A 27,625-nucleotide genomic window follows, 5' to 3' on the forward strand; every position below is an offset into this window, starting at 1 on the left:
TTGCACGTCTCCTACAGAGAGTCCAAGGCTCAAAATATAGCTCCAAACCTCAATTGCTAAAAACAGGATACTTTACATTTCATTGTGACTAGTTACCAAATAAGCCACTGAGCGTGAGGAAGCTGATAACATAATACAGCAAATATTTGTCAACAGCCTTCTCAAAGAAATAAATAAATGTTACTGAGGAATAATGTATTCTACTGTAGAAGTCCAAAAGCCTTATTTAGAGATGGATGCAGCCGCTGCGTGTGCATCCATAGTGTCTGCACATGCGCATCGGCCATAGTGCATATGCGCAACCAGTCACCATGCGATCGCATCCCGGAAAGGATGCAATTGCATGGTGATTGACAGGTGACGGGTGTACAGGGGCGGCAACGCAGCGCTGTGGAAAAGGGGGAAAGATCGGGAAATGCAGGAATGTCATGGCCATTTTCGGGACCAGCCGATGACGTCACCTGCATTTCCTCTGATAGGAAACATGGCGGCGGGACCTCTGCTTACCAGGCTGCGTAGGCAGGGGTAAACCTCTGTTAGATAGGATCGCAACTGATTTGTGATCGCATTGTGGGATGGTGCCACGGGATGTAGTTATGTGACCGTCCGTCACAATACCGGCACCTACATTCCGCCACCTCACAATCCCTACAGTCCGCATGCTAACTAACAGGGACTATTCCCATTCGTGGGTGTCCACGACACCCATAGAGTGGGAATAGAACCTGTGGCGATGCAAGGGGCTTCGTTGCGATCACCCCACCCGGCCATCTCAATGCCGGGATCCCGGCGTCAGCATGGTGAGACCGCCAGTCATGCAATACCAACCCGGTGTCACCCATGCTGGGCGACCTTGCCCTGTGCTGGGCGGACCCCAGATGTGAGTATATGGTCACACATTTTGCTGCAAGAGCTAAATCTGCGACTATCTCTGAATAGTCCCCTAATACCCCTTTCACACCGCAGCTTATACCCGGTATTTTGCCGTTTTAACTGGCTTCCTAAACGGGTCAAGCTGCGATTTGAAAGGGTCCCCTTCAATTTACCGTTTTCAAAATACCGGTATTTTGAAACGGTAAAAAAAGCAGGGTCCTACCCGTTTCAGTCCCATTTCACTGTGCAGTGTGAAAGGGTCTGAAACGGTATTTGCAAGCCCCAGAAGATGATAGGCTGTCTCCATGTGTGATGTTACCAGCCACAACCAGGAAACAGCTTGGAAAACACAGGAGACACATGAGAGAGTGGCTTTATAAACGTTTAAATGTGAAAAACACGGAAAAAAATGGCGTGGGGTCCCCCCTCCAAAGCATAACCAGCCTCGGGCTCTTCGAGCTGGTCCTGGTTCTAAAAATGCGGGGGAAAAATTGACAGGGGATCCCCCGTATTTTTAAAACCAGCACCGGGCTCTGCGCCTGGTGCTGGTGCAAAAAATACGGGGGACAAAACGAGTAGGGGTCCCCCGTATTTTTCACACCAGCATCGGGCTCCACTAGCTGGACAGATAATGCCACAGCCGGGGGTCACTTTTATGCCGTGCCCTGCGGCCGTGGCATTAAATATCCAACTAGTCACCCCTGGCCGGGGTACCCTGGGGGAGTGGGGACCCCTTCAATCAATGGGTCCCCCCCCCCAGCCACCCAAGGGCCAGGGGTGAAGCCCGAGGCTGTCCCCCCCCATCCAATGGGCTGCGGATGGGGGGGCTGATAGCCTTTGTTGTAAATGAAAAGATATTGTTTTTTCCAGTAGTACTACAAGTCCCAGCAAGCCTCCCCCGCAAGCTGGTACTTGGAGAACCACAAGTACCAGCATGCAGGAGAAAAACTGGCCCGCTGGTACCTGTAGTTCTAATGGAAAAAAAATACCCAAATAAAAACAGGACACAGACACAGTCGACAGTAAAACTTTATTACACACTGCCGACACACACATACTTACCTATGTTCACACGCCGACATCGGTCCTCTTCTCCATGTAGAATCCAGGGGTACCTGAAAATAAAAGTTCAATATACTCACCTCAGCCATGGTCCAGAGATAAATCCACGGACTTGGCAAAAAAAGAAAACGAACACCCGGACCTGCGGACCGAAAGGGGTCCCATGCTAACATATGAGACCCCTCTCCCCGAATGCCGGGACATCACGTGACTCCTGTCACTGAAGTCCCTTCAGCCAATCAGGAAGCGCTACTTCCGTGGCGCTCACCTGATTGGCTGTGCACTGTCTGAGCTGTCAGACAGCGCATCGCAAAGCCGCTCCATTACTTTCAATGGTGGGAAGTTTGCGGCTAGCGGTGGGGTCACCCGCCGGTCAGCGGCTGACCGGCGGGTGACCCCACCGCTAGCCGCAAACTTCCCAGTTTTTCTCCCGCATGCTGGTACTTGTGGTTCTCCAAGTACCAGCTTGCGGGGGAGGCTTGCTGGGACTTGTAGTACTACTGGAAAAAACAATATCTTTTCATTTACAACAAAGGCTATCAGCCCCCCCATCCGCAGCCCATTGGATGGGGGGGGACAGCCTCGGGCTTCACCCCTGGCCCTTGGGTGGCTGGGGGGGGGGACCCCTTGATTGAAGGGGTCCCCACTCCCCCAGGGTACCCCGGCCAGGGGTGACTAGTTGGATATTTAATGCCACGGCCGCAGGGCACGGCATAAAAGTGACCCCCGGCTGTGGCATTATCTGTCCAGCTAGTGGAGCCCGATGCTGGTGTGAAAAATACGGGGGACCCCTACTCGTTTTGTCCCCCGTATTTTTTGCACCAGCACCAGGCGCAGAGCCCGGTGCTGGTTTTAAAAATACGGGGGATCCCTTGTCAATTTTTCCCCCGCATTTTTAGAACCAGGACCAGCTCGAAGAGCCCGAGGCTGGTTATGCTTTGGAGGGGGGACCCCACGCCATTTTTTTCCGTGTTTTTAACCATTCCATCTTAAAAAAAAAAAATAATAATTTTAAAAAATATATAAATAATACTTGTGCCTCCAAAAAAGACAAACCAAGTACCTAATCCCATCTAATAAAAATAGATATGCTTCAAGCTGCTGGGTTCCATCGTACGACTATCCAAATTATTAATAATGAATTAATTAGTGATTAATAATAATGTGTGGGCCAGAAAAGTCCATTTATAATGACAACCACTGTTTTCTATGGGTGAAACGGGTTCAGTGTGAAAGGTACCAAAACGGGAATGAAATGGTAATTTACTGGTTACAACATGAGATGTGAAAGGGGTTTAACTGCTCAGACCCGTTTTAAGAACCGTTTCAAATACCATTTCAAAAGCAGGTTTTGCGATGTGAAAGCAGCATAAGTCATGTAACAATGGGAGAAAGCCTGCATAGAAGGAAGAACTTGTATAATGCACTTTCAGGTTACTGTCACTGCTGCATGAACATGGTTATCCCCAAACATAGAGCTATATTGTAAGGCAACCTCTGTCATTTATTTCACCAGTCTGTATGGTGTAAAGGGTCCCAATAAGGGAATTCCATAGTAAGGTCACCACCTCTGCTTCCAAGTTTTACCTTCCGGGATGTAATGACGCCTGTGTTGGCCGGAGGTGCGGGTTGCTGGACAAACTTGGACGTTTTTTTAAAGAGACGATCATTTACAAGGCATGGTTGTAAATGACTGCCGCTTTAAATGACTGCCAAGTTGGCCGACAATCTGCACCTCCAGCCAACTCGGACGGCATTACATCCCACCACAAATGCTTTTAGACATTTGGATGATCCTTTGTATATCTACAGTATATGAAATGTCTGGCTACTGATATAAATTTCTTGCATTTAGATAAATCCAAGGCATTATTTTTCTTTTCTTGAGTACTCCAATGCTTCTGCCTATGCAGAATTGGCTGCAGTCACAATAAACTACTTGCATTTCACTATAGGTAATGCAATTGTGTACCTCCAGTATATTACCATATTTGTCCCATAGTCTGTTCCTTTTAATTATGTAAGGGGCATGCTTTGAATGTGTCACAGGCAAAAGGACCCTTTAGTTTAGATGTATATTTTTTAAAATGGCTTTGTGTTAGGAGATCATAGAGGTTAGTTAATCTTTTCCTCCTCATTGAGGGGTTGGGTTCCAGGTGTTGCTTTAAATCCTTATCTAGTTAGAGGAAATACCAGTTTCTCTAGATGTTTTAAGGGCAAACCATGCAATCCTTCAAATCTAATATTGGCCCTCATTCCGAGTTGTTCGCTCGCTAGCTGCTTTTAGCAGCCGTGCAAACGTTTAAGCCGCCGCCCTCTGGGAGTGTATCTTAGCTTAGCAGAAGTGCGAACGAAAGGATCGCAGCGCTGCTACAAAAAAAGATTGTGCAGTTTCTGAGTAGCTCGAGACTTACTCCTAGCTTGCGATCACTGCAGACTATTTAGTTCCTGTTTTGACGTCACAAACACGCCCTGCGTTCGGCCAGCCACGCCTGCGTTTTTCCAGGCACGCCCGCGTTTGTTTCTGACACGCCTGCGTTTTTACACACACTCCCCGAAAACGGTCAGTTACCACCCAGAAACACCCACTTCCTGTCAATCACTCTGCGGCCAGCAGTGCGACTGAAAAGCGTCGCTAGACCTTGTGTGAAACTGCAATGGCTTTTGTGAAAGTACGTCGCACGTGCGCATTGTGCCCCATACGCATGCGCAGAAGTGACGATTTTTAGCTTAATCGCTGCGCTGCAAACAGCAGCAGCTAGCGATCAACTCGGAATGAGGGCCATTATGCGCCTTGAGTCCTGTTGGAGAAAGAGCGCTATATAAATAAAATTATTATTATTATTAAATAATTGGGCTAGGTAAGTACCTAATGGATAAGGATATACAGGGTTTTGGTGCGCACTACAGTTATTAAAAAAAAGAAAGAAAAAGAGGAATAAACACAAAGGCCGACATTAGCAACAGACTGAATTAGTCCTAAAAACTTGAACTTGATGGACAAATTGTCTTTTTTCAACCTCAAAAACTATGTTACTATGTATTATTATTATTAGATTTGGGAGTTTTTGTGTTACTTGGGAAAATCAATGTTTCCCTGCCGGTCATAAGAGTCTAAGGTTTGACTTTCTAGATGGTCCTATTACTATAACCCCTGTACCATAACCTCAGAGTTATCGATACAAGTCTATTCATCTCACCAATTCCTCATGAGCTCTAAAAATCCTCGCTAGATGTTCATTGTATGCAGATCCACTCAGTCACTCCCTCCATTTGTCTCCGGTTTTCTACTATATTCAGTATAAAATACTTTTACTTACATACAATGCTATTAACTAAACTGCACCAACATACATCTCTTCACTCATCTCAAAATATTTCCTTACCATCCTCTCTGCTCTGCACAAGATCTGTGTCTCTCATCCACACACATTTCTTGCTCCCACTTAAAATTACAGGACTTTATCCGGGCTGGGTCCACTCTGTGGCATGCCCTCCCACGCACAATAAGACTCATCTCTTGCCACTAGATTGTTAGCACCTCAGAGCAGGGCCCACTTTCCTCTTGTGGAAAAAACTATTTTGATTCCGCACCAGGTCAAACAATTAGGAAATAATTAGTATGAACCAGCACTTGTCAGATAAAAGGGCATAGCTCCCTATGTCTATACTGCTGGTGGTGCACCAAGAAGTAAGTCATTGCTTACTCTGTATATATGTCAAAAAAGAAAAAGAAAGAAGATTCACTTTTTTACTTTATCTTTATTTCACCCACTCTTGGCCTCACCCAAAAAAATCCTTTTTGATCTAATCAGCTGGGATTTCTTTAGAGCTATATGATATGTGTTTGTAACTAGCAGAACAACATCTACCTGGGTACAATATCATTGGATGTGCAGAGTCGAGCTATAGGTACTGACCTTGATCCTCCACCGCATATGGCCCAATTATGGGTGTAACATTGTGACTGATTTGTATTTCACATCAAGTCTGAGGTTCAAAGTTTTTGTGCTGATAAGTTCTATGAATTTGAGTTCCATGCTTCCTTTCTGGGCCAGAAGAATATTGCCTATGTAATGAAGCCAGAATGTGGTGTACTGTGTGATGCATGGTGTGGAATTGTTATTTTGATCTCCAAATACATATTCTCAATCCCACCACCCCAAAAAGAGATGTTTCTCAGCGCATAGACTGCCCACATGGCCGTGCTCCTTAATTGTAAAATGAATTGGTCACAATAAGTGAAATATTTTTCTGTGCAAAACAAAATTCAACAATTAAATTTGTTCGACTCTTCCATATTCAGAAAGTGTTTTAACCCAATCTAATTTCATGTAGTTTTCAGATAAGCCATGAATGTTTGCGTGTAGGTGAGTCATGTGGTATCTTAGGTGAAGGTCTAAGAATATGTGTGCTTGTTCCAAGAGACTCCAACACCTGAGTACAATGGGTCTTCCGAGGATCTGTGTGGCATTTTTATGACATTTCTTAAGCGGGTAGAAAGTTGGCATTTTGGGTTTCTGAGATAATCCATTTCTTATTTGCTCAGAAGCATTCACTTTCAATCATTCTAGTACAGAAGATACTGAAGGCTCTCAAACTGTTCACTGCTAACTTCACACAGTGAGCAGCAGAAGCTGAAATACACCTAACACAAGTCTTATCTACATTCATACCTAAAGTTATTCTTTTTCTGATTTCTCCTTTATCTTTCTTCTAAGTTGCTGATTTATACCGTAGGCTGTCATACTGACTGTTCACTGTGGAGAGCACAATGTAAGCAGCATCTCTATGCGTGCTTGTATTGACGGCATACTGTTTTCTCTCCATTATTTTTGATTTGTACCGTTATTTTGCTACAGTTTGAGACCGCCTCATCATTTAATTAATGGGAGTTTCCTATATTAGTTGTCCTATAACCCAGAACTAATTTCATTTTAAGTGTTTGTCTGTTTAACACTTTGTAAATGCACATACATTTGTTACTATTCCACTTATTACATGTACCACCATATTGTCACAGTCTCTCACCTATTCGTTAAGGTGAAAAACCTCACTCCCCTTTTTGTTTCATGTTTGTTCGCTGTATCTCTCATGAGAGCTTTATATTAATTATTCAGAAATAAAGCCTTAAGTGTAGAAATTTATTAAAAGAGTGCCCCTATACAGAGTTCTTCACTTTTATTTACATTGTACTGTATGTGAACTCTGAGGATCACCACCAGAACTACCGTATCTTACTAAGATTTAATATCTCCCTGGTTATTATTTACACTGAATAAAACATGTGATCATCGGGTACTATACTTATAAATACATATCTCTTGCTTTGACAGAGATGGGCTCTGGTGTGTTTCAGGGGTTTCGGTGTAAGCAGAACCACAAACAGAACTTACATTATTAAAGCCCTACCACCTTAGCTGATTATACTCAACTCCATGAGTCTTTCCCCATCTCAGTATAATTCCCTTAAGGAAGCTACAGCCCTACCTCTGTTGCTCTGTAGCACAGTATTATGATCCATTGTGACCACCACAAAAATGTATTTGTTCTTATAAATCTTCCAGTGTAGCCCATTCTGAACACCGTAAGATTGGGGATACGGGTTGGTTAAAGAATTAATGCATATCCTTCCCTCTCAGCATACTATGAATTTTCAGTGATGTATTTGACCTAATCGGCACTTTACTGTCTTTCTCTTTGTTGAAAGATAAATACAAATTATCACAAACCTTTTTATACGTATCTGCAAATTCATTATTTTATTCAAATGTTACCACAGTCCATTGTATCCCTGCAGAAGTTCGGTTTGTGGCAAAACCTCATGTCTTTTATTTGTACTAATACTTATGGCTTAAATATCTTTATAATGATTTCATTAATTCGCAGAGGGACAAAGTGTGACATCGTTCATATGCACTGATATTCTCTCCCTTACCTCCTATGATATTCTGTTATAAAACGGTCAGGACATATTTAAATATATGCATTCTGCAGCGCTTCAAGAAGTACACATTAATTATTCAATTGTACCTGAAATTTTTGGGGGTGCGAAAAACAGGCAATTTTTTTCAGGCTATTCAACTAGTCCTAGTTTTTTCTGTCATTGAAATTTTCCATTTTCAGGGGAAAACACAGAGAATCCATGAAAAGTCACTGACATATGTTTTCGAGAAAAAAGTCAGGTGAAACAAAAATAGGATTTTAATACCTACCAGTAAATCTTTTTCTCGTAGTCCATAAGGGATATTGGGGGAAACCAGTACAATGGGGTATAGACGGGGTCCAAAGGAGCCAGTGCACTTTAAATTTCTTCAACTGGGTGTGCTGGCTCCTCCCATCTATGCCCCCCCCTACAGGCAGTTATAGGTAAAAACATATATAGGACATATATGAGAGAAGGAACATGATAACAGAAAAGGTGGTGAGATTTACACACCAGCACACCACTAACATACAACAACCAGCAACGGCTGGTAACAACAACAGCAGCAACAGCTGAACAGGTAACTATAGAACAAGAACCTGCAGAAAAGTCCACACACTGATGTGGGCGCCCAATATCCCTTATGGACTAGGGATGAGCGGATTCGGTTTTACTCGGTTCTCAAAACCGAATCTTATTGGCTCACGGATGTCACGTGTTTTGGATAGCCAATAAGATTCGGTTTTGAGAACCGAGTAAAACCGAATCCGCTCATCTCTATTATGGACTACGAGAAAAGGATTTATCGGTAGGTATTAAAATCCTATTTTCTCTAGCATCCATAAGGAATATTGGGAGAAACTAGTACAATGGGGATGTGCCAAAGCTTCCAGAACGGGCGGGAACGTGCGGCGACTGCTGCAGCACTGCCTCCCCAAACTGGGTGTCCTCTTTGGCCAGGGTATCAAATTTGTAGAACTTAACAAAAGTGTTCTTCCCCGACCAGGTAGCAGCTCGGCGTAGTTGCAAGGCCGAGACTCTACGGGCAGCCGCCCAGGAAGAACCCACTGATCTAGTAGAGTGGGCCTTTAGAGACTTAGGAACAGGTAAGGCTGCCGACACATAGGCCTATTGGATAGTAAACCTAATCCAACGAGCAATGGTCTTCTTTGAAGAAGGGCAACCCTTCTTCTGCGCATCATAGAGAACGAACAAGGAATCCGTCTTTCTGACCCAAGCTAGACGCTTGACATATATGTTCAAAGAACGCACAGCATCCAATGCCTCCGGAGGAGCAGAAGCGTCAGAACTGGACGGAACCACAATACATTGATTCAGATGAAACGTGGAGACAACCTTCGGCAGGAACTGCTGTCTTGTCCGGAGCTCCGCTCTGTCCTTGTAAAAGACCAAGTACTGACTTTTGCACGATAAGGCCCCCAATTCTGAAACACGGCGAGCTGAAGCCAGGGACAGTAACATCACCGTCTTCCACGTGAGGTACTTGTCTTCTACCATCATCAGAGGTTCAAACCAGGAGGACTGTAGAAATTTCAACACTACATCGAAATCCCAGGGTGCCGTAGGCAGCACAAAGGGAAGTTGTATGTGGAGTACCCCTTGCAAGAAGGTCTGAACTTCTGGCAACACTGCCAATTTCTTCTGAAAGAAATGAAGAGAGCTGAAATCTGGACCTTAATGGAACCCAGACGTAAGCTCTTATCCACCCCAGCCTGCAGGAAACGTAGGAAACTTCCCAAGCGAAACTCTGCAGGCGGATACGTGCGTACCTCGCACCAAGATACATATCTCCTCCAGATATAATGATAGTGTTTTGACGCCATAGGTTTCCTGGCCTGAACCATGGTTGCAATAACCTTCTTGGAAAGGCCCTTGTGAGCTAGGATGTTCCGCTCAACCTCCATGGAGTCAAAGTCGCCGTAAGTCCGGGTAGAGGCCAAGGGTCTTCGACGGACATGTCCAGATAAATCCACATACCATGCCCTCCGAGGCCAATCCGGAACAATTAGATTTGCCTGGACACCTTGATTCCTGATTTGCTTTAGCACTCTTGGGAGCAATGGGATCGGAGGAAACAGGTAGACCAGCCGTTACGGCCAAGGTGATGCCAGTGCATCCACTGCCCTCGCCTGAGGGTCCCTGGTCCGCGAGCAATACCAGGGAAGTTTCTTGTTGAGACGAGAAGCCATCATGTCTATTTGTGGGCAACCCCACCGGTCGATGATCTGCTGGAACACCAAATGGTGGAGACCCCACTCCCCAGGGTGAAGATCGTGACGACTCAGGAAGTCCTCCTCCCAGTTGTCCACACCCGGTATGAAGATTGCTGACATGGCACTTGCATTTCTTTCCGCCCAGCGGAGTATCTTTGACACCTTTCGCATGCAGGCTCTGCTTTTTGTCCCTCCTTGTCGATTGATATATGCCACGCTGTGGCGTTGTCTGACTGTACCTGGATCGCGTGATCCTTGAGCAGAGAAGAGGCTTGAAGTAGAGCATTGTAGATCGCCCGAAGTTCCAGAATGTTGATTAGAAGGAGGCTTTCAAGGGCTGACCACCTGCCCTGGAACTGCGCTCCTTGGGTGACAGCTCCCCATCCTCTCAGACTCACATCCGTCGTGAGGAGGGTCCAATCTTGAATCCCGAAACTCCTGCCCTCCAGGAGATTGGAGGACTGTAGCCACCACAGGAGGGAAATCCTGGCCTGAGGTGACAGCTGAATCATCCGGTGCATCTGGAGATGCGATACGGACCACTTGCTCAGGAGATCCAACTGAAATGTTCTGGCATGGAACCTCCCATACTGGATTGCCTCCATCTTTCCCAATAATCTTATGCAGAGATGTACGGACACTCGAGTAGGTCGAAGCACCATGCGGACCATCTCCTGAAGTGTTTTCGCCTTGTCCTCTGGTAGAAACAACTTCTGGGCCACAGTATCCAGCAACATCACCAGGAACAGGAGCCTCAGAGATGGCTCCAGGTGGGACTTCTGTAAGTTGAGGATCCACCCATGGTCGGACAGAAGACGGATGGTGTGGTCGATTTGGAGCAACAAAAGCTCCCTGGATCTTGCCTTTATCAGAAGATCATCCAGATAAGCGACCACATTGATCGCCTGGACCCGGAGTTGAAGCATCATCTCCGCCATCACCTATATGAATACCCTCGGAGCTGTTGATAGGCCAAAGGGCAGTGCCTGGAACTGGAAGTGATCATCCAGCAGGGCAAACCGCAGGTACGCCTTATGAGGAGGCCAAATTGGAATATGGAGATAGGCGTCCTTGACATTCAAGGAGACCATAAATTCCTGTTCTTCCAGGCCCGCAATCTCTGCTTGCAGGGATTCCATTTTGAACTTGAACACCCTCAAATAAGGATTCAAGGATTTCAAATTCAGAATGGGTCTAACCCAGGGATGGGGAACCTTCGGCCCTCCAGCTGTTGTTGAACTAAACATCCCAGCATGCCCTGCAACAGTTTTAGCATGGCCAAATAGCAAAACTGTAGCAAGGCATGCTGGTATGTGTAGTTCAACAACAGCTGGAGGGCCGAAGGTTCCCCATCCCTGGTCTAACCGAACCGTCTGGCTTCGGCACCACAAACAGGTTTGAGTAAAACCCCCTGCCGCATTGCAGCAGTGGTACTGGAACAATGACATGGGACTGGACCAACCTTCGGATAGCCTGTTGTAACGTAACTTGCATATCCTCCAAAGCTGGTAAGCTTGATTTGAAAAATCGTTGGGGGGGTTTTCTGGTTTGCAGGTTTTCTGGACTTACCTCTGGTGCCTCTGGCCTTTGATCGAAATGTGTGAGACCGAAAGGACTGGACAGACTGTCCCGGATAGGAACAACTCACCAGCGTGGCCCAAGAGGGGAGAAACGTGGATTTCCCGGCAGTAACCTTGGAAATCCAGGCATCCAACTCAACCCCAAAAAGCCATTCCCCCAAAAAAGGGAGGGACTCCACATTACGTTTGGATTCTGCGTCCGCAATCCACTGATGCAACCACAAGGCCCAGCGCGCCGATACCGCCATGGCCGACGTTCAAGCATTTATGTTCCCCATCTCCTTGACGGAATCACAGAGGACACAGGTAGTGTCCTGAATGTGCTTCAGGAGGGTAACCATGGTAACTAAGGGCATATCCCCCGAGAGGCCCCCCTGAATTTGCGTGGCCCAAGTATGAATAGCATGGGTCATCCAGCAACTCGCAATGACTGGTCTTTGTGAAAGGCCGGCTGCAGTGTATATAGAGTTTAGGGTAGTCTCTATCTTTCTATCCCCAGGATCCTTCATAGTAAAGGAGCCCGGGGCAGGCAGCACCGCCTTTTTAGACAGGCGAGAAACTGAGATATCCACCCCAGGGGGTTCCTCCTAAAATTTTCAATCTTGAGGTGCAAATGGGAAAGTGCGCAAAAACTTTTTGGCCACTTAGAATTTTTTTTCTGGGTTTTTCCAGGCCTGTTTGAATAAGTCATCTAACGCTGGAGATTCAGGGAAAGTGACATTGGGCTTGTTTTGTACTATGGTGGGCAATCTCGGGATTGGGATCGGCGGGATCCTGGGATTTAGGGCCAAAAACAGCCAGGATTCAATCCCGGGGACTGAGGGATCCGCATTGAGCATCCACAGGACGCTCAGACGTTGCCCAGCTTCCTTCTTCCGTCACCCCAGCGCAGCATGAGAGATCACACTGCGCCGTCACACGCCGCTGGGAGCCACCAGGAGAGAGCGGAGGATGTCCCCCCCCCCCCCCCCCCCCCCTGCCACATAGTTAAAAGTCAATCCCGGGTATCCCGGGATTGGACATTTTTCAATCCCGATACCCGAGATTGAAAAAATGGCCCAGGATTGGCTTCCCTATTATGTACAAAGAAAACGACTGTTGTGAAGCAGTGTCCTCTAGAGGGAGCTGTAACACATCCCTTATAGCCAAAATGAGGCGTTCAATACCTGAGAAGACTCGAGATCCCCACTAACGGGATCCGGGTCATCCCCATCATTCTGTATATCATCATCTGTATCAGAGAGCAGACAAGGTAAACCACGCTTCTGAGGACCTGCATGAGAGAGGGGGGCTGTGCATCAGCCCTAGCAGCAAAATCTGCAACAGCTTGATGCAGTAGCTGAGTCTTTTGCACATTAGCAGTGAGCTGGGATGACATATCTGACATCATAGACTTAAGAGACCCTAACCAGTGGGGCTCTGTACCCTCTCCCCAAACCTCTTCACTAATTTGTGAAGATTGACTACATTGCTCACAGGAAACAGAGTCATTAGATAATGGAGAGAATCTGGTGTGACAGATACTGCACAGCTTGTGCTTACCCATATTTCACAGTAAGTACATAAACATACACAAACACACACACAGACAGTTATAATGCAAGCCTGCCCTACTGTATGTGAGAGGAGACACAGAGAGAGGGAGATATACCAGCACACCCTGAGCTGCACAGCCCCAGTGAGACTGTCAGCGCTGTGATCACACCCTGTACCAGTTTCCAGCGTGTCTGTGAGGCAGGAAGCGCTGAGTGTGTGCTGTTGATGGCTGCTGTAAGCAGAGGAAGGCGCCAAAACGCAGCTGGTCCCGCTCTGAGGAAGCTCAGCCCCCTCCAATGGCGCCGGAGTCTCAAAATAAGCTTAAAACCTCACACAAGTGCTTAGTTAAGCAGTTTTGTGCCAGTGTACACACGGGGAATCCTAGCGGAACCCCCCAGGGAGAGTCCCAAACGCCGTGCCCGTGGTCAGCCGCACTTTGAACCGGGGACCCCCCTAGCGGGGTCCCCAGTGTGTACTCACCACCGATGTCACCTTCAGGCAGCGTTATGGGTGTGCGGCGTGCTGTGGCTGTGACAGCCAAGGCGCAGCGGAAGCGGCTCTGCACCTCGCAAGGCCGGTGACCATATCCCCCCTAACTCCCACGGTGCAGGTATGCTGTTGTCCAGAAAGCATACCGAAAAAAAAAGAAAAGTTTTAAATGAAATTGAAGAAAAACTCTGGAGCTTGCAGGGTGTGCATCCTCTCCTGAGGGCACTTTTTTCTAAACTGCCTGTGGGAGGAGGCATAGAGGGGAGGAGCCAGCACACCCAGTTGAAGAAATTATATGTTTAAGCCCGAAAACAGATTAATTTAATGGTCGAGAAAAAAGGCTCCATTTAAATATCGCCAGGGCTACCACCCTTTTTCACCCCCGTTAAATTAACCCCCTTTAATTGAAATCCCCCCCTTAGACGTAAAAGACTGTTACATGTGCAAGATTTAATAACATCAAAAAAATTATGTGGAATTGCCAAGTGGCTGCCCTCGCATAGGAGTATTTTATAACTAAATTTTCTAAATACTGTACTTCTTGAAGAGAAATATTTTTAATTTTTCTGTCTTAAGGGGGGTACTCACGGGAGAGATGTGTGCTGAGCGATCTTAACACAGACCGCTCAGCACACATCTCTCACCCCGCTCAGCACAGCGCGATGTGCTGAGCGAGAGGGAAAGCCGACGGGGGGCCGCTCACTTCACACAATGGTGAAGTGAGCGACCCGCTAGATTGAGCCTGCATGCAGGCTCAATCTAGCATCGGCGATCCCGCGCATCGCTATCGCTGGAGGGCATACACACGGCAGACCCGTGCTTAAAATCTAAGCAATCTAGCAAGATTGCTTAGATTTTAAGCACGGATCTCTCCATGTGTAACCCCCTTTAGACTTGACTCTGACCTCACAGCTTAGAATACACCATACACTTTTGTCTTATTACTCTGCACACAATTAAGATGAAGCCTGTGTTATCTAAATGTCATTCTTCAGGCACTGTCCTCTGAGAGATACCTAACACTTCCACTCAATTATTGTAACTGTAGATTGTACAGTGTACAGTAATGATTGCCATCCATTCCTTTCACATGCAGAGGATGTCCACACATTAAAAGACTAGGAGGGGTATACTTATAAATTATTACAAAATACATTATGATTAAAGCCTATGAAGGAGAAAGTAACAGCAATATATGATAGATTTGGCCGTTCACTAGCTAGCTTTCAGGCATGATGTATTAAATATTAAACATTATAGCTCTCTTAAGTGTTCCTTGCACTTAGTTCCCCTCCACCCACTAGTACTTTATATAATTGGAGCTAAATTTGTGTTTGAAAGCCCAGACCAGTTTCACACAATCACTTGGTTTCTTATTTTCCTTGATAAATGCTCATAGGAGTACCCTTTCTGACAAACATATAGGAATAAAAAATCTAGCAAAGTAAAAATGAAATAAAGTAAGTGCTCGAATAACAGCGAGACATGTCTTTCAAGATATCCCTGTCTGACCTCTATTTATTCCATTCAGCCATTCACGTGCAGTGAGAGCTGGCTGTGTTCCAGCTGTCATTGGATAAATGTCCTCCTGGTACGATTCCGACTGCAAAACACAAATGAAGAGCGCACTAGAATCAAAGCCACATCAGTATTTTTGATAGCAGATTGCTTTATATATATATATATATATATATATATATATATGACAATATAGGACTATGGGTAATGTTGGGATACTGGAAACATAAAAAAAAAATAAGAATTTACTCACCGGTAATTCTATTTCTCATAGTCCGTAGTGGATGCTGGGGACTCCGTAAGGACCATGGGGATTAGCGGCTCCGCAGGAGACTGGGCACAACTATAAAGAAAGCTTTTAGACTACTGGTGTGCACTGGCTCCTCCCACTAAGACCCTCCTCCAGACCTCAGTTAGGATACTGTGCCCGGAAGAGCTGACACAATTAGGAAGGATTTTGAATCCCGGGTAAGACTCATACCAGCCACACCAATCACACCGTATAACTCGTGATACAATACCCAGTTAACAGATAACAACTGAGCCTCTCAACAGATAGCTCAACAATAACCCTTTAGTTAAGCAATAACTATATACAAGTATTGCAGACAATCCGCACTTGGGATGGGCGCCCAGCATCCACTACGGACTATGAGAAATAGAATTACCGGTGAGTAAATTCTTATTTTCTCTAACGTCCTAAGTGGATGCTGGGGACTCCGTAAGGACCATGGGGATTATACCAAAGCTCCCAAACGGGCGGGAGAGTGCGGATGACTCTGCAGCACCGAATGAGAGAACTTAAGGTCCTCCTCAGCCAGGGTATCAAATTTGTAGAATTTAGCAAACGTGTTTGCCCCTGACCAAGTAGCAGCTCGGCAAAGTTGAAGAGCCGAGACCCCTCGGGCAGCCGCCCAAGAAGAGCCCACTTTCCTTGTGGAATGGGCTTTTACTGATTTAGGATGCGGCAGTCCAGCCGCAGAATGTGCTAGCTGAATCGTACTACAGATCCAGCGAGCAATAGTCTGCTTAGAAGCAGGTGCACCCAACTTGTTGGGCGCATACAGGATAAAAAGCGAGTCAGTCTTCCTGACTCCAGCTGTCCTGGAAACATAAATTTTTAGGGCCCTGACTTCATCCAACAACTTGGAAGCCTCCAAGTCATTCGTAGCCGCAGGCACCACGATAGGTTGGTTCAGATGAAAAGCTGATACCACTTTGGGGAGAAACTGGGGACGAGTCCTCAATTCTGCCCTATCCATATGGAAAATCAGATAAGGGCTTTTACATGACAAAGCCGCCAATTCTGAAACACGTCTGGCCGAAGCCAAGGCCAACAACATGACCACTTTCCACGTGAGATATTTTAAATCCACGGTTTTCAGTGGCTCAAACCAATGTGACTTTAGGAAATCCAACACCACGTTGAGATCCCAAGGTGCCACTGGAGGCACAAAAGGGGGCTGAATATGCAGCACTCCCTTAACAAAAGTCTGAACTTCAGGTAGTGAAGCCAATTCTCTCTGGAAGAAAATCGATAGAGCCGAAATCTGGACCTTAATGGAACCCAATTTAAGGCCAATAGTCACCCCTGACTGTAGGAAGTGCAGGAACCGGCCCAGCTGAAATTCTTCCGTTGGGGCCTTCCTGGCCTCACACCACGCAACATATTTTCGCCATATGCGGTGATAATGGTTCGCGGTTACTTCTTTCCTAGCTTTTATCAGCGTAGGAATGACTTCCTCCGGAATGCCCTTTTCCTTCAGGATCCGGTGTTCAACCGCCATGCCGTCAAATGCAGCCGCGGTAAGTCTTGGAACAGACAGGGCCCCTGCTGCAGCAGGTCCTGTCTGAGTGGTAGAGGCCATGGGTCCTCTGACATCATTTCTTGAAGTTCCGGATACCACGCTCTTCTTGGCCAATCCGGAACAATGAGTATAGTTCTTACTCCTCTTCTCCTTATTATCCTCAGTACCTTTGGTATGAGAGGAAGAGGAGGGAACACATAAACCGATCGGTACACCCACGGTGTTACCAGAGCGTCCACAGCTATCGCCTGCGGGTCTCTTGACCTGGCGCAATATTTTTCTAGCTTTTTGTTTAGGCGGGACGCCATCATGTCCACCTGTGGTTTTTCCCACTGGTTTACAATCATTTGAAAGACTTCTGGATGAAGTCCCCACTCTCCCGGGTGGAGGTCGTGCCTGCTGAGGAAGTCTGCTTCCCAGTTGTCCACTCCCGGAATGAACACTGCTGACAGTGCTAACACGTGATTTTCCGCCCATCTGAGAATCCTTGTGGCTTCTGCCATCGCCGTCCTGCTTCTCGTGCCGCCCTGTCGATTTACATGGGCGACTGCCGGCATGTTGTCTGACTGGATCAGTACCGGCTGGTTTTGAAGCAGGGGTTTTGCCTGACTTAGGGCATTGTAAATGGCCCTTAGTTCCAGAATATTTATGTGCAGGGAAGTCTCCTGACTTGACCATAGTCCTTGGAAGTTTCTTCCCTGTGTGACTGCTCCCCAGCCTCGAAGGCTGGCGTCCGTGGTCACCAGGACCCAGTCCTGTATGCCGAATCTGCGGCCCTCTTGAAGATGAGCACTCTGCAGCCACCACAGCAGAGACACCCTTGTCCTTGGAGACAGGGTTATCAGACGATGCATCTGAAGATGCGATCCGGACCACTTGTCCAACAGGTCCCACTGAAAGGTTCTTGCATGAAACCTGCCGAATGGAATCGCTTCGTAGGAAGCTACCATTTTTCCCAGGATCCGCGTGCAGTGATGCACCGACACCTGTTTTGGTTTTAGGAGGCCTCTGACTAGAGATGACAGCTCCTTGGCCTTCTCCTCCGGGAGAAACACTTTTCTCTGTTCTGTGTCCAGAACCATCTCTAGGAACAGCAGGCGTGTCGTAGGGACCAGCTGTGACTTTGGAATGTTTAGAATCCAGCCGCGCTGTTGTAGCACTTCCCGTGATAGTGCTACCCCTACCAACAACTGCTCTCTGGGCCTCGCCTTTATCAGGAGATCGTCCAAGTACGGGATAATTAAAACTCCCTTCCTTCGAAGGAGTATCATAATTTCCGCCATTACCTTGGTAAAGACCCTCGGAGCCGTGGAGAGACCGAACGGCAACGTCTGGAATTGGTAATGACAATCTTGTACCACAAACCTGAGGTACTCCTGGTGAGGATGGTAAATGGGGACATGTAGGTAAGCATCCTTGATGTCCAGCGATACCATGTAATCTCCCTCGTCCAGGCTCGCAATAACCGCCCTGAGCGATACTATCTTGAACTTGAATTTTTTGATATATGTGTTCAAGGATTTCAAATTTAAAATGGGTCTCACCGAACCGTCCGGTTTCTGTACCACAAACATTGTGGAATAGTAACCCCTTCCTTGTTGAAGTAGGGGCACCTTTACTATCACTTGTTGTGAATACAGCTTTTGAATTGCCTGTAACACTGCCTCCCTGCCTAAGGGAGTGGTTGGCAAGGCAGATTTGAGGAAACGGCGGGGGGGAGACGTCTCGAATTCCAGCTTGTACCCCTGAGATACTATTTGAAGGATCCAGGGATCCACCCGTGAGCGAGCCCACTGCTTGCTGAAATGCTTGAGACGGGCCCCCACCGTACCTGGCTCTGGCTGTGGAGCCCCAGCGTCATGCTGTGGACTTAGAGGAAGCGGGGGGAGGACTTTTGCTCCTGGGAACTGGCTGTATGCTGCAGCTTTTTCCCTCTACCTCTGCCTCTGGGCAGAAAGGACGCGCCTTTAACCCGCTTGCCCCTATTGGGCCGAAAGGACTGTACCTGATAATACGGTGCTTTCTTTGGTTGTGAGGGAACATGGGGCAAAAATGTAGACTTCCCAGCTGTTGCTGTGGAAACGAGGTCCGAGAGACCATCCCCGAACAATTCCTCACCCTTATAAGGCAGAACTTCCATGTGTCGTTTGGAATCTGCATCACCTGTCCACTGCCGAGTCCATAACCCTCTCCTGGCAGAAATGGACATTGCACTAATTTTGGATGCCAGCCGGCAAATATCCCTCTGTGCATCCCTCATGTATAAAAGTGCGTCTTTTATATGCTCTACGTTCAGCAAAATAGTGTCCCTGTCTAGGGTATCTATATTTTCTGACAGGGAATCTGACCACGCAGCAGCAGCGCTGCACATCCAGGCTGAAGCTATAGCCGGTCTCAGTATCACACCTGTGTGTGTATATATAGATTTCAGGATAGCCTCCTGCTTTCTATCAGCAGATTCCTTCAGGGCGGCCGTATCCGGAGGCGGTAGTGCCACCTTCTTTGACAAGCGTGTGAGCGCTTTATCCACCCTAGGGGATGTTTCCCAGCGTGACCTATCCTCTGGCGGGAAAGGGTACGCCATTAGTAACCTCTTAGAAATTACCATCTTTTTATCAGGGGAAGCCCACGCTTCTTCACACACTTCATTTAACTCTTCATATGGAGGAAAAGCTACTGGTAGTTTTTTCTCTCCAAACATTATACCCTTTTTTGTGGTACCGGGGGTAACAACAGAAATGTGCAACACATTTTTCATTGCCTCAATCATGTAACGTGTGGCCCTACTGGAAGTTACATTAGTCTCTTCGTCGTCGACACTGGAGTCAGTATCCGTGTCGACATCTGTGTCAACCATCTGAGGTAGGGGGCGTTTTAGAGCCCCTGATGGTTTTTGAGACGCCTGGGCAGGCACAGGCTGAGAAGCCGGCTGTCCCACATTAGGTATGTCGTCAAACCTTTTATGTAAGGAGTCGACACTATCACGTAATTCCTTCCACAGCACCATCCACTCAGGCGTCGACCCCGCAGGGGGTGACATCACATTTACAGGCATCTGCTCCGCCTCCACATAAGCCTCCTCATCAAACATGTCGACACAGCCGTACCGACACGCCGCAAACACACAGGGAATGCTCTGACAGAGGACAGGACCTCACAAAGCCCTTTGGGGAGACAGAGAGAGAGTATGCCAGCACACACCAGAGCGCTATATAACACTGGGATCCCACTATCAATGAGTGTTTTCCCTATAGCTGCTTTTTTATATATATTACATATATATATATATATATATATATATATATATCTATACTGCACCTAAATTTAGTGCCCCCCCCCCTCTCTTTTTTACCCTTCTGTAGTATTCTCAGACTGCAGGGGAGAGCCAGGGAGCTTCCTTCCAGCGGAACTGTGAGGGAAAAATGGCGCCAGTGTGCTGAGGGAGAAGCCCCGCCCCCTTTTCGGCGGACTTTCTCCCGCTTTTTCTGTGATACTGGCAGGGGTAATTTTACATCTATATAGCCTCTGGGACTATATATGATGTATATTTTGCCAGCCAAGGTGTTATTTATTGCCCTCAGGGTGCCCCCCCCCAGCGCCCTGCACCCATCAGTGACCGAAGTATGAGGTGTACATGAGGAGCAATGGCGCACAGCTGCAGTGCTGTGCGCTACCTTGGTGAAGACTGAAGTCTTCTGCCGCCGATTTTCCGGACCTTCTTCGTGCTTCTGGCTCTGTAAGGGGGACGGCGGCGCGGCTCCGGGAACGAACACCAAGGTCGGGTCCTGCGGTCGATCCCTCTGGAGCTAATGGTGTCCAGTAGCCTAAGAAGCCCAAACTACCACCTGTTAGGTAGGTTCGCTTCTTCTCCCCTTAGTCCCTCGCTGCAGTGAGTCTGTTGCCAGCAGATCTCACTGAAAATAAAAAACCTAAATATACTTTCTTTCTAGGTGCTCAGGAGAGCCCCTAGTGTGCATCCAGCTCGGCCGGGCACAAGAATCTAACTGAGGTCTGGAGGAGGGTCTTAGTGGGAGGAGCCAGTGCACACCAGTAGTCTAAAAGCTTTCTTTATAGTTGTGCCCAGTCTCCTGCGGAGCCGCTAATCCCCATGGTCCTTACGGAGTCCCCAGCATCCACTTAGGACGTTAGAGAAAATAGGATTTTAATACCTACCGGTAAATCCTTTTCTCCTAGTCCGTAGAGGATGCTGGGGACTCCAAAAGGACCCTGGGGTATAGATGGATCCGCAGGAGACATGGGCACACTAAAAAAACTTTTACTGGGTGTGAACTGGCTCCTCCCTCTATGCCCCTCCCCCAGACCTCAGTTATAGGAACGGTGCCCAGGAGAGACGGACATTTAGAGGAAAGGATTTTTGTTAACTAAGGGCGAGAAACATACCAGCCCACACCACAAACATACCGTACAACTGGATCAACAGGAAACCAGATAACAGTATGACTAACAACAGCAACAAGCTGAATACAACTGATACACAACCTCGTGTAACAGAAAAATAAACAGTATCAAAACAACTGCAAGGAACAGTCCGCACTGGGATGGGCGCCTAGCATCCTCTACGGACTAGGAGAAAAGGATTTACCGGTAGGTATTAAAATCCTATTTTCTCTTACGTCCTAGAGCAGGGGTGGCCAACCAGTCAGAGACAAAGAGCCAAGAAATCTTGTTAGGTACATCAAAGAGCCGACTTCGAGCCGAAGGTGCACTTGCAAAAATGGGATGTGACCTTGTGCCTGCTAGGCCACGCCCCTGGTATAAAATACATTAAAAAAAGCCAGATCCAACATAAAATACAATGAAAGAGCCACTTCTTCATCAAATAATTGAAAAAGCCAGATCCGCATAAAATATATTGAAAAGCCAGATTCACATAATACACTTCAGTTCCCCCATGTGTCACTCCAGCCAGCACCCGCCTGTGTTACTCCAGACAGCTCCCCCGTGTGTATTTGGCTCCCTCAGTTCTCAGTCTACGTAGTGCTGCTGCATGTCTGGCTGGAGTGCAGTGGTTTACAGATCTCTTGTGGTCACGTGACTTTGAGTGTTGGGAGCCACATTTGAATGAAGAAAGAGCCGCATGTGGCTCAAGAGCCACGCGTTGGCCACCACTGTCCTAGAGGATGCTGGGGACTCCAAAAGGACCATGGGGTCTATACCAAAGCTTCAGACCGGGCGGGAGAGTGCGGACGACTCTGCAGCACCGATTGAGCAAACATAAGGTCCTCATCTGCCAGGGTATCAAACTTGTAGAATCTAGCAAAAGTGTTTGAACCCGACCATGTAGCTGCTCAGCAAAGTTGAAGCGCCGAGACCCCTCGGGCAGCCGCCCCAAGATGAGCCCACCTTCCTGGTAGAATGGGCCTTTACTGACATCGGCAACGGCAGCCCAGCCGAAGAATGAGCGTGCTGAATCGTATTACAAATCCAGCGTGCAATAGTCTGCTTGGAAGCAGGATTTCCAATCTTGTTGGAAGCATACAGAACAAATAGAGCCTCTGTTTTTCTAGTAAGAGCCGTTCTGGCGACATAAATCTTCAAAGCTCTTACAATATCAAGAGATTTTGGGACTGCCACAGCATCCGTAGCCACAAGTACCACAATAGGTTGATTTATGTGAAACGAAGAAACCACCTTCGGCAGAAATTGTTGATGAGTCCTCAATTCCGCTCTATCCACATGAAAAATCAAATATGGGCTTTTGTGAGGCAAAGCCGCCAACTCGGACACTCGTCTGGCAGACGCCAAAGCCAAAAGCATGACCAGTTTCCAAGTGAGAAACTTCAACTCAACCTTACGCAAAGGTTCAAACCAGTGAGACATAAGAAACTGCAACACCACTTCAAGATCCCACGGTGCCACGGGTGGCACAAATGGAGGATGGATATGCAGCACTCCCTTCACGAAAGTCTGAACCTCAGGAAGGACGGCCAATTCTTTTTGAAAGAAGATAGATAAAGCCGAAATCTGCACTTTGATGGAACCCAATTTCAGGCCTGCATCCACGCCTGCCTGTAAAAAAAATGGCGGTAACGACCCAAGTGAAACTCCTCCGCAGGAGCTGCTTTGGTTTCACACCACGACACATACCTTCTCCAAATACGATGATAATGTTTCGCCGTGACCTCCTTCCTAGCCTTAAGAGAGAGTGGGGATGACCTCCCCGGGAATACCCTTCCGGGCTAGGATCTGGCGTTCAACTTCCACGCCGTCAAACGCAGCCGCGGTAAGTCCAGGAACACGCAGGGTCCCTGCAGTAACAGGTCTTCTCTTAGAGGAAGCGGCCAGGGATCTTCCAGTAGTAATTCCTGAAGATCCGGATACCAGGCCCTCCGAGGCCAATCCGAAGCGACGAGTATAGCCTGAACCCTTGTTCGTCTTATGATCCTCAACACCTTTGGAATGAGAGGAAGCGGAGGGAACACATACACCGACTGAAACACCCACTGAGTTACCAGGGCGTCCACCGCACAGGCTTGGGGGTCCCTCGCCCTGGAACAATACTTCGGAAGCTTCTTGTTGAGGCGAGACGGCATCATGTCTATCAGAGGAATTCCCCAACGGCTTGTCACTTCTGCAAATACTTCTTGATGAAGAGCCCACTCTCCTGGATGGAGATCGTGTCGGCTGAGGAAGTCTGCTTCCCAGTTGTCCACACCCGGGAGGAAGACTGCTGACAGAGCGCTCACGTGCTGTTCCGCCCAGCGGAGACTTCTTGTGGCTTCCGCCATTGCCGCTCTGCTCCTTGTTCCGCCTTGGCGGTTTATGTACGCCACCGCTGTTATGTTGTCCGACTGGATCAGGACAGGGAAACCCTGAAGAAGGGTCTTCGCTTGCAGGAGGCCGTTGTAAATGGCTCTTAACTCGAGAACATTTATGTGGAGACAAGATTCCTGGCTTGACCATTTTCCCTGGAAACTTCTTCCTTGCGTGACTGCGCCCCAGCCTCGGAGACTTGCATCTGTGGTCAGCAGGACCCAGTCCTGGATTCCGAATCGGCGTCCCTCTAGAAGGTGAGAGCCTTGCAGCCACCACAGGAGAGAAATCATGGCCCTGGAAGATAGACTTATTTTCCGGTGCATGTGCAGGTGAGACCCGGACCATTTGTTCAGCAAATCCCACTGAAACACCAGAGAATGAAACCTGCCAAATGGAATGGCTTCGTAAGCCGCAACCATCTGCCCTAGCACTCGAGTGCATTGATGAATCGACACTCTTACCGGTCTCAGAAGCTCCTTGACCATGGTCTGTATTTCCAGAGCTTTTTCCTCCGGAAGAAACACTCTCTGTAGCTCCGTGTCTAGGATCATGCCCAGGAAGGGCAGCCGAGTTGTCGGGATCAACTGAGACTTTGGCAAATTTAGAATCCAACCGTGATGTCGCAGCACTGACAGGGAGAGTTCCACATTTCTTAGCAACTGTTCACTTGATCTCGCCTTTATCAGGAGATCATCCAAGTACGGGATAATTGTGACCCCTTGCTTGCGAATGAGTACCATAATTTCTGCCATAACCTTGGTGAAAACCCTCGGTGCCGTGGAAAGCCCAATCGGCAAAGTCTGAAATTGGTAATGACAATCCTGTACCGCAAATCTCAGGAAGGCCTGATGAGAAGGACGTGTAAGTAGGCATCCTTTATATTGACTGACGCCATAAAATCCCCTCCTTCTAAGCTGGAGATCACAGCTCGAAGAGATTCCATCTTGAACTTGAAAGTTTTCAAGTATGGATTGAGGGATTTTAGGTTCAGAATCGGTCTGACCGAGCCGTCCGGCTTTGGCACGACAAAGAGGCTCGAATAGAACCCTTCCCCTCGTTGGGACGGGGCAACCGGCACCACGACCTCTGTTGACACAGCTTTTGTATCGCAGCATTTACTACAGCTCTTTCCGGAAGAGAAACTGGAAGAGCCGACTTGAAAAAGCGGCGGGGGGGGGGGGGGGAATCTCCTGAAACTCCAGTTTGTACCCTTGGGACACTATGTCTAAACCCAAGGATCCAGGGACGATTGAAACCAGACCTGACTGAAGACTCGGAGATGGCCCCCTACCGGCACGGACTCCCGCAGGGGAGCCCCAGCGTCATGTGGTGGACTTGGTAGAGGCGGGGGAGGACTTCTGGTTCTGGGCGCCTGACACTGCAGGCGACCTCTTTCCCCTTCCTCTACCCTTTGAAGCGAGGAAGGACGAACCCCTACCTCTTTTGTATTTATTAGGCTGAAAGGACTGCATCTGCTGATGGGGCACCTTTTTCTGTTGTGTGGGAACATAAGGAAGAAAAGATGACTTACCCGCAGTAGCGGTAGACACCAGGTCAGCAAGGCCGTCACCAAACAAGACACTACCTTTAAAGGGGAGAGCTTCCATATCTTTCTTGGAGTCGGCATCAGCATTCCATTGATGAGTCCACAGCGCCCTCCTGGCCGAGACCGCCATGGCATTGGCTCTTGATCCCAAGAGGCCAACATCCCTCGCCGCATCCTTTAGGTAATCAGCAGCGCCCTTGATATAACCAAGAGTCAAAAGAATGTTATCCTTATCAAGGGTATCCATATCAGAAGCCAAATTGTCAGCCCATTTAGCAATAGCACTACTCACCCATACCGACGCCACAGCAGGTCTGAGCAATGCACCATTATTAACGAAAATGGCCTTCAATGTCGTCTCCAGCTTGCGATCCGCCGGATCCTTGAGAGGAGCCGTGTCAGGAGACGGCAGCGCCACCTTCTTGAACAATCGGGATAGAACCTTGTCGACATTGGGAGACGACTCCCATTTCTCCCTATCATCAGAGGGAAAAGGATATGCCATAAATATTCTCTTGGGAATCTGCCACCTCTTGTCCGGCGACTCCCAAGCCTTTTCGCAAAGAGCATTCATTTCATGAGAGGGGGGAAACTTCACCTCAGGCTTTTTCCCATTAAATAAGCAAACCCTCGTGTCTGGAACAGCAGGTTCCTCAGAGATATGTAAAACATCTTTAATAGCCACAATCATGTACTGAATACTCCTAACTACTCTTGGGTGTAAAGTAGCCTCATTGAAATCGACATCGGAATCTGAGTCCGTGTCGGCATCTGTATCTACCATCTGGGTAAATTAACGTTTCTGTGACACCGAGGGGGTCTGTACCTGAGACAAAGCGTCCTCCATGGATTTCCTCCATGTTTGTGTCTGAGAATCCGATTTATCCAGCCTCTTAGACAATAAAGCCACATTTGCATTCAGAGTACTTAACATATTCACCCAATCAGCAGTCGGGTGTGCCGACAGAGTCATTCCCAAATCCTTTTCTGCGCCCCCAGTAACTTCCTCCGGGGAGGAACACTCAGCCTCAGACATGTCGACACGTAGTACAGACACACCCACACTCCCAAACAAGGGGACAGACCCACAGGGAAGCCTACAGAGAGAAACACAGAGGGAGTATGCCAGCTCACACCCCAGCGCCCATATACTACAAAACAATAATATATGTGGTAAGCGCTGTCATTAACAGTAAAAAAGCACCAAATTGTATGTGCCGCCCTCCCTCCCCCCCCCCCCCCCCCCCCTATTTTGCTCCCTTGTTACTTTGAAGGAGCTTGGAGGACCAGGCCAGCGTCTCTGCAGTGGCTGTGAAGAGAGAGAGAGAAAATGGCGCTGCTGAGCTGTGCGGCTAAGCCCCGCCCCTTCCCGGCGCGCCGTAGTCCCGCTAAAATTTTAAATAATTTATACTGGCGGCGGTACGGTATACGGTGCCCGGGCACCGAATATGCTCTTTGCCAGTTAGATTGACCCCAGTAACTGCTGCCCAGGGGGCTACCCCCCAGCGCCCTGCACCCTGTAAGTGCCGTTGGTGATGTGTGTGGGATCACGGAGGGCAGCGCTACCACTTTGCGCTGTACCTCCGTTACTGAAGTCTTCTGCCGTCTGATGTCTTCTGTTCTTCTAATACTCACCCGGCTTCTTTCTTCTGGCTACTGTGAGGGGGGTGACGGCACGGCTCCGGGAACAAGCAGCTAGGTGAACCAAGTGATCGAACCCTCTGGAGCTAATGGTGTCCAGTAGCCTAAGAAGCAGAGCCCTTAACTAAGAAGAAGTAGGTCTGACTTCTCTCCCCTCAGTCCCACGATGCAGGGGGCCTGTAGCCAGCAGGTCTCCCTGAAAATAAAAAAGCCTAACATAAGTCTTTTCCAGAGAAACTCAGTAGAGCTCCCCTAGCGTGTGTCCAGTCACTCCTGGGCACAGAATCTAACTGAGGTCTGGGGGAGGGGCATAGAGGGAGGAGCCAGTTCACACCCAGTAAAAGTCTTTTTAGTGTGCCCATGTCTCCTGCGGATCCGTCTATACCCCATGGTCCTTTTGGAGTCCCCAGCATCCTCTAGGACGTAAGAGAAATATATATTATTTACAAAGGGTGAGGCAAAAAGAGCACAGAAAAAATAAAGACTATAGAATATACAAATTAAAACTAAATTATTCTTGAACTCTCTATATGCCTATGTATTGTATCTGTGTACAGGTGCCATGTGTGCAGTGCAGCCAGGGGGGCCTGCAATAGCCCACTGACCTGTGAGCCCGCCATCACTTGTTACATTTC

General features: G+C 47.8%; 1 protein-coding gene across 3 annotated transcripts in view; it reads right to left on the reverse strand.

The window, feature by feature from the left end:
• Positions 1-27,625, reverse strand: part of CORO2A (coronin 2A) — a 435,475-nt gene that overhangs the window by 20,829 nt on the left and 387,021 nt on the right. For all 3 annotated transcript variants that reach the window (XM_063914669.1, XM_063914671.1, XM_063914670.1), the window contains exon 10: positions 15,213-15,303. In XM_063914669.1, the coding sequence (XP_063770739.1) occupies positions 15,213-15,303 (91 nt within the window). The remainder of the gene's footprint in view (positions 1-15,212; positions 15,304-27,625) is intronic.

The sequence above is a fragment of the Pseudophryne corroboree genome, chromosome 1 (assembly GCF_028390025.1).
Source record: "Pseudophryne corroboree isolate aPseCor3 chromosome 1, aPseCor3.hap2, whole genome shotgun sequence".
NCBI lineage: Eukaryota > Metazoa > Chordata > Amphibia > Anura > Myobatrachidae > Pseudophryne > Pseudophryne corroboree.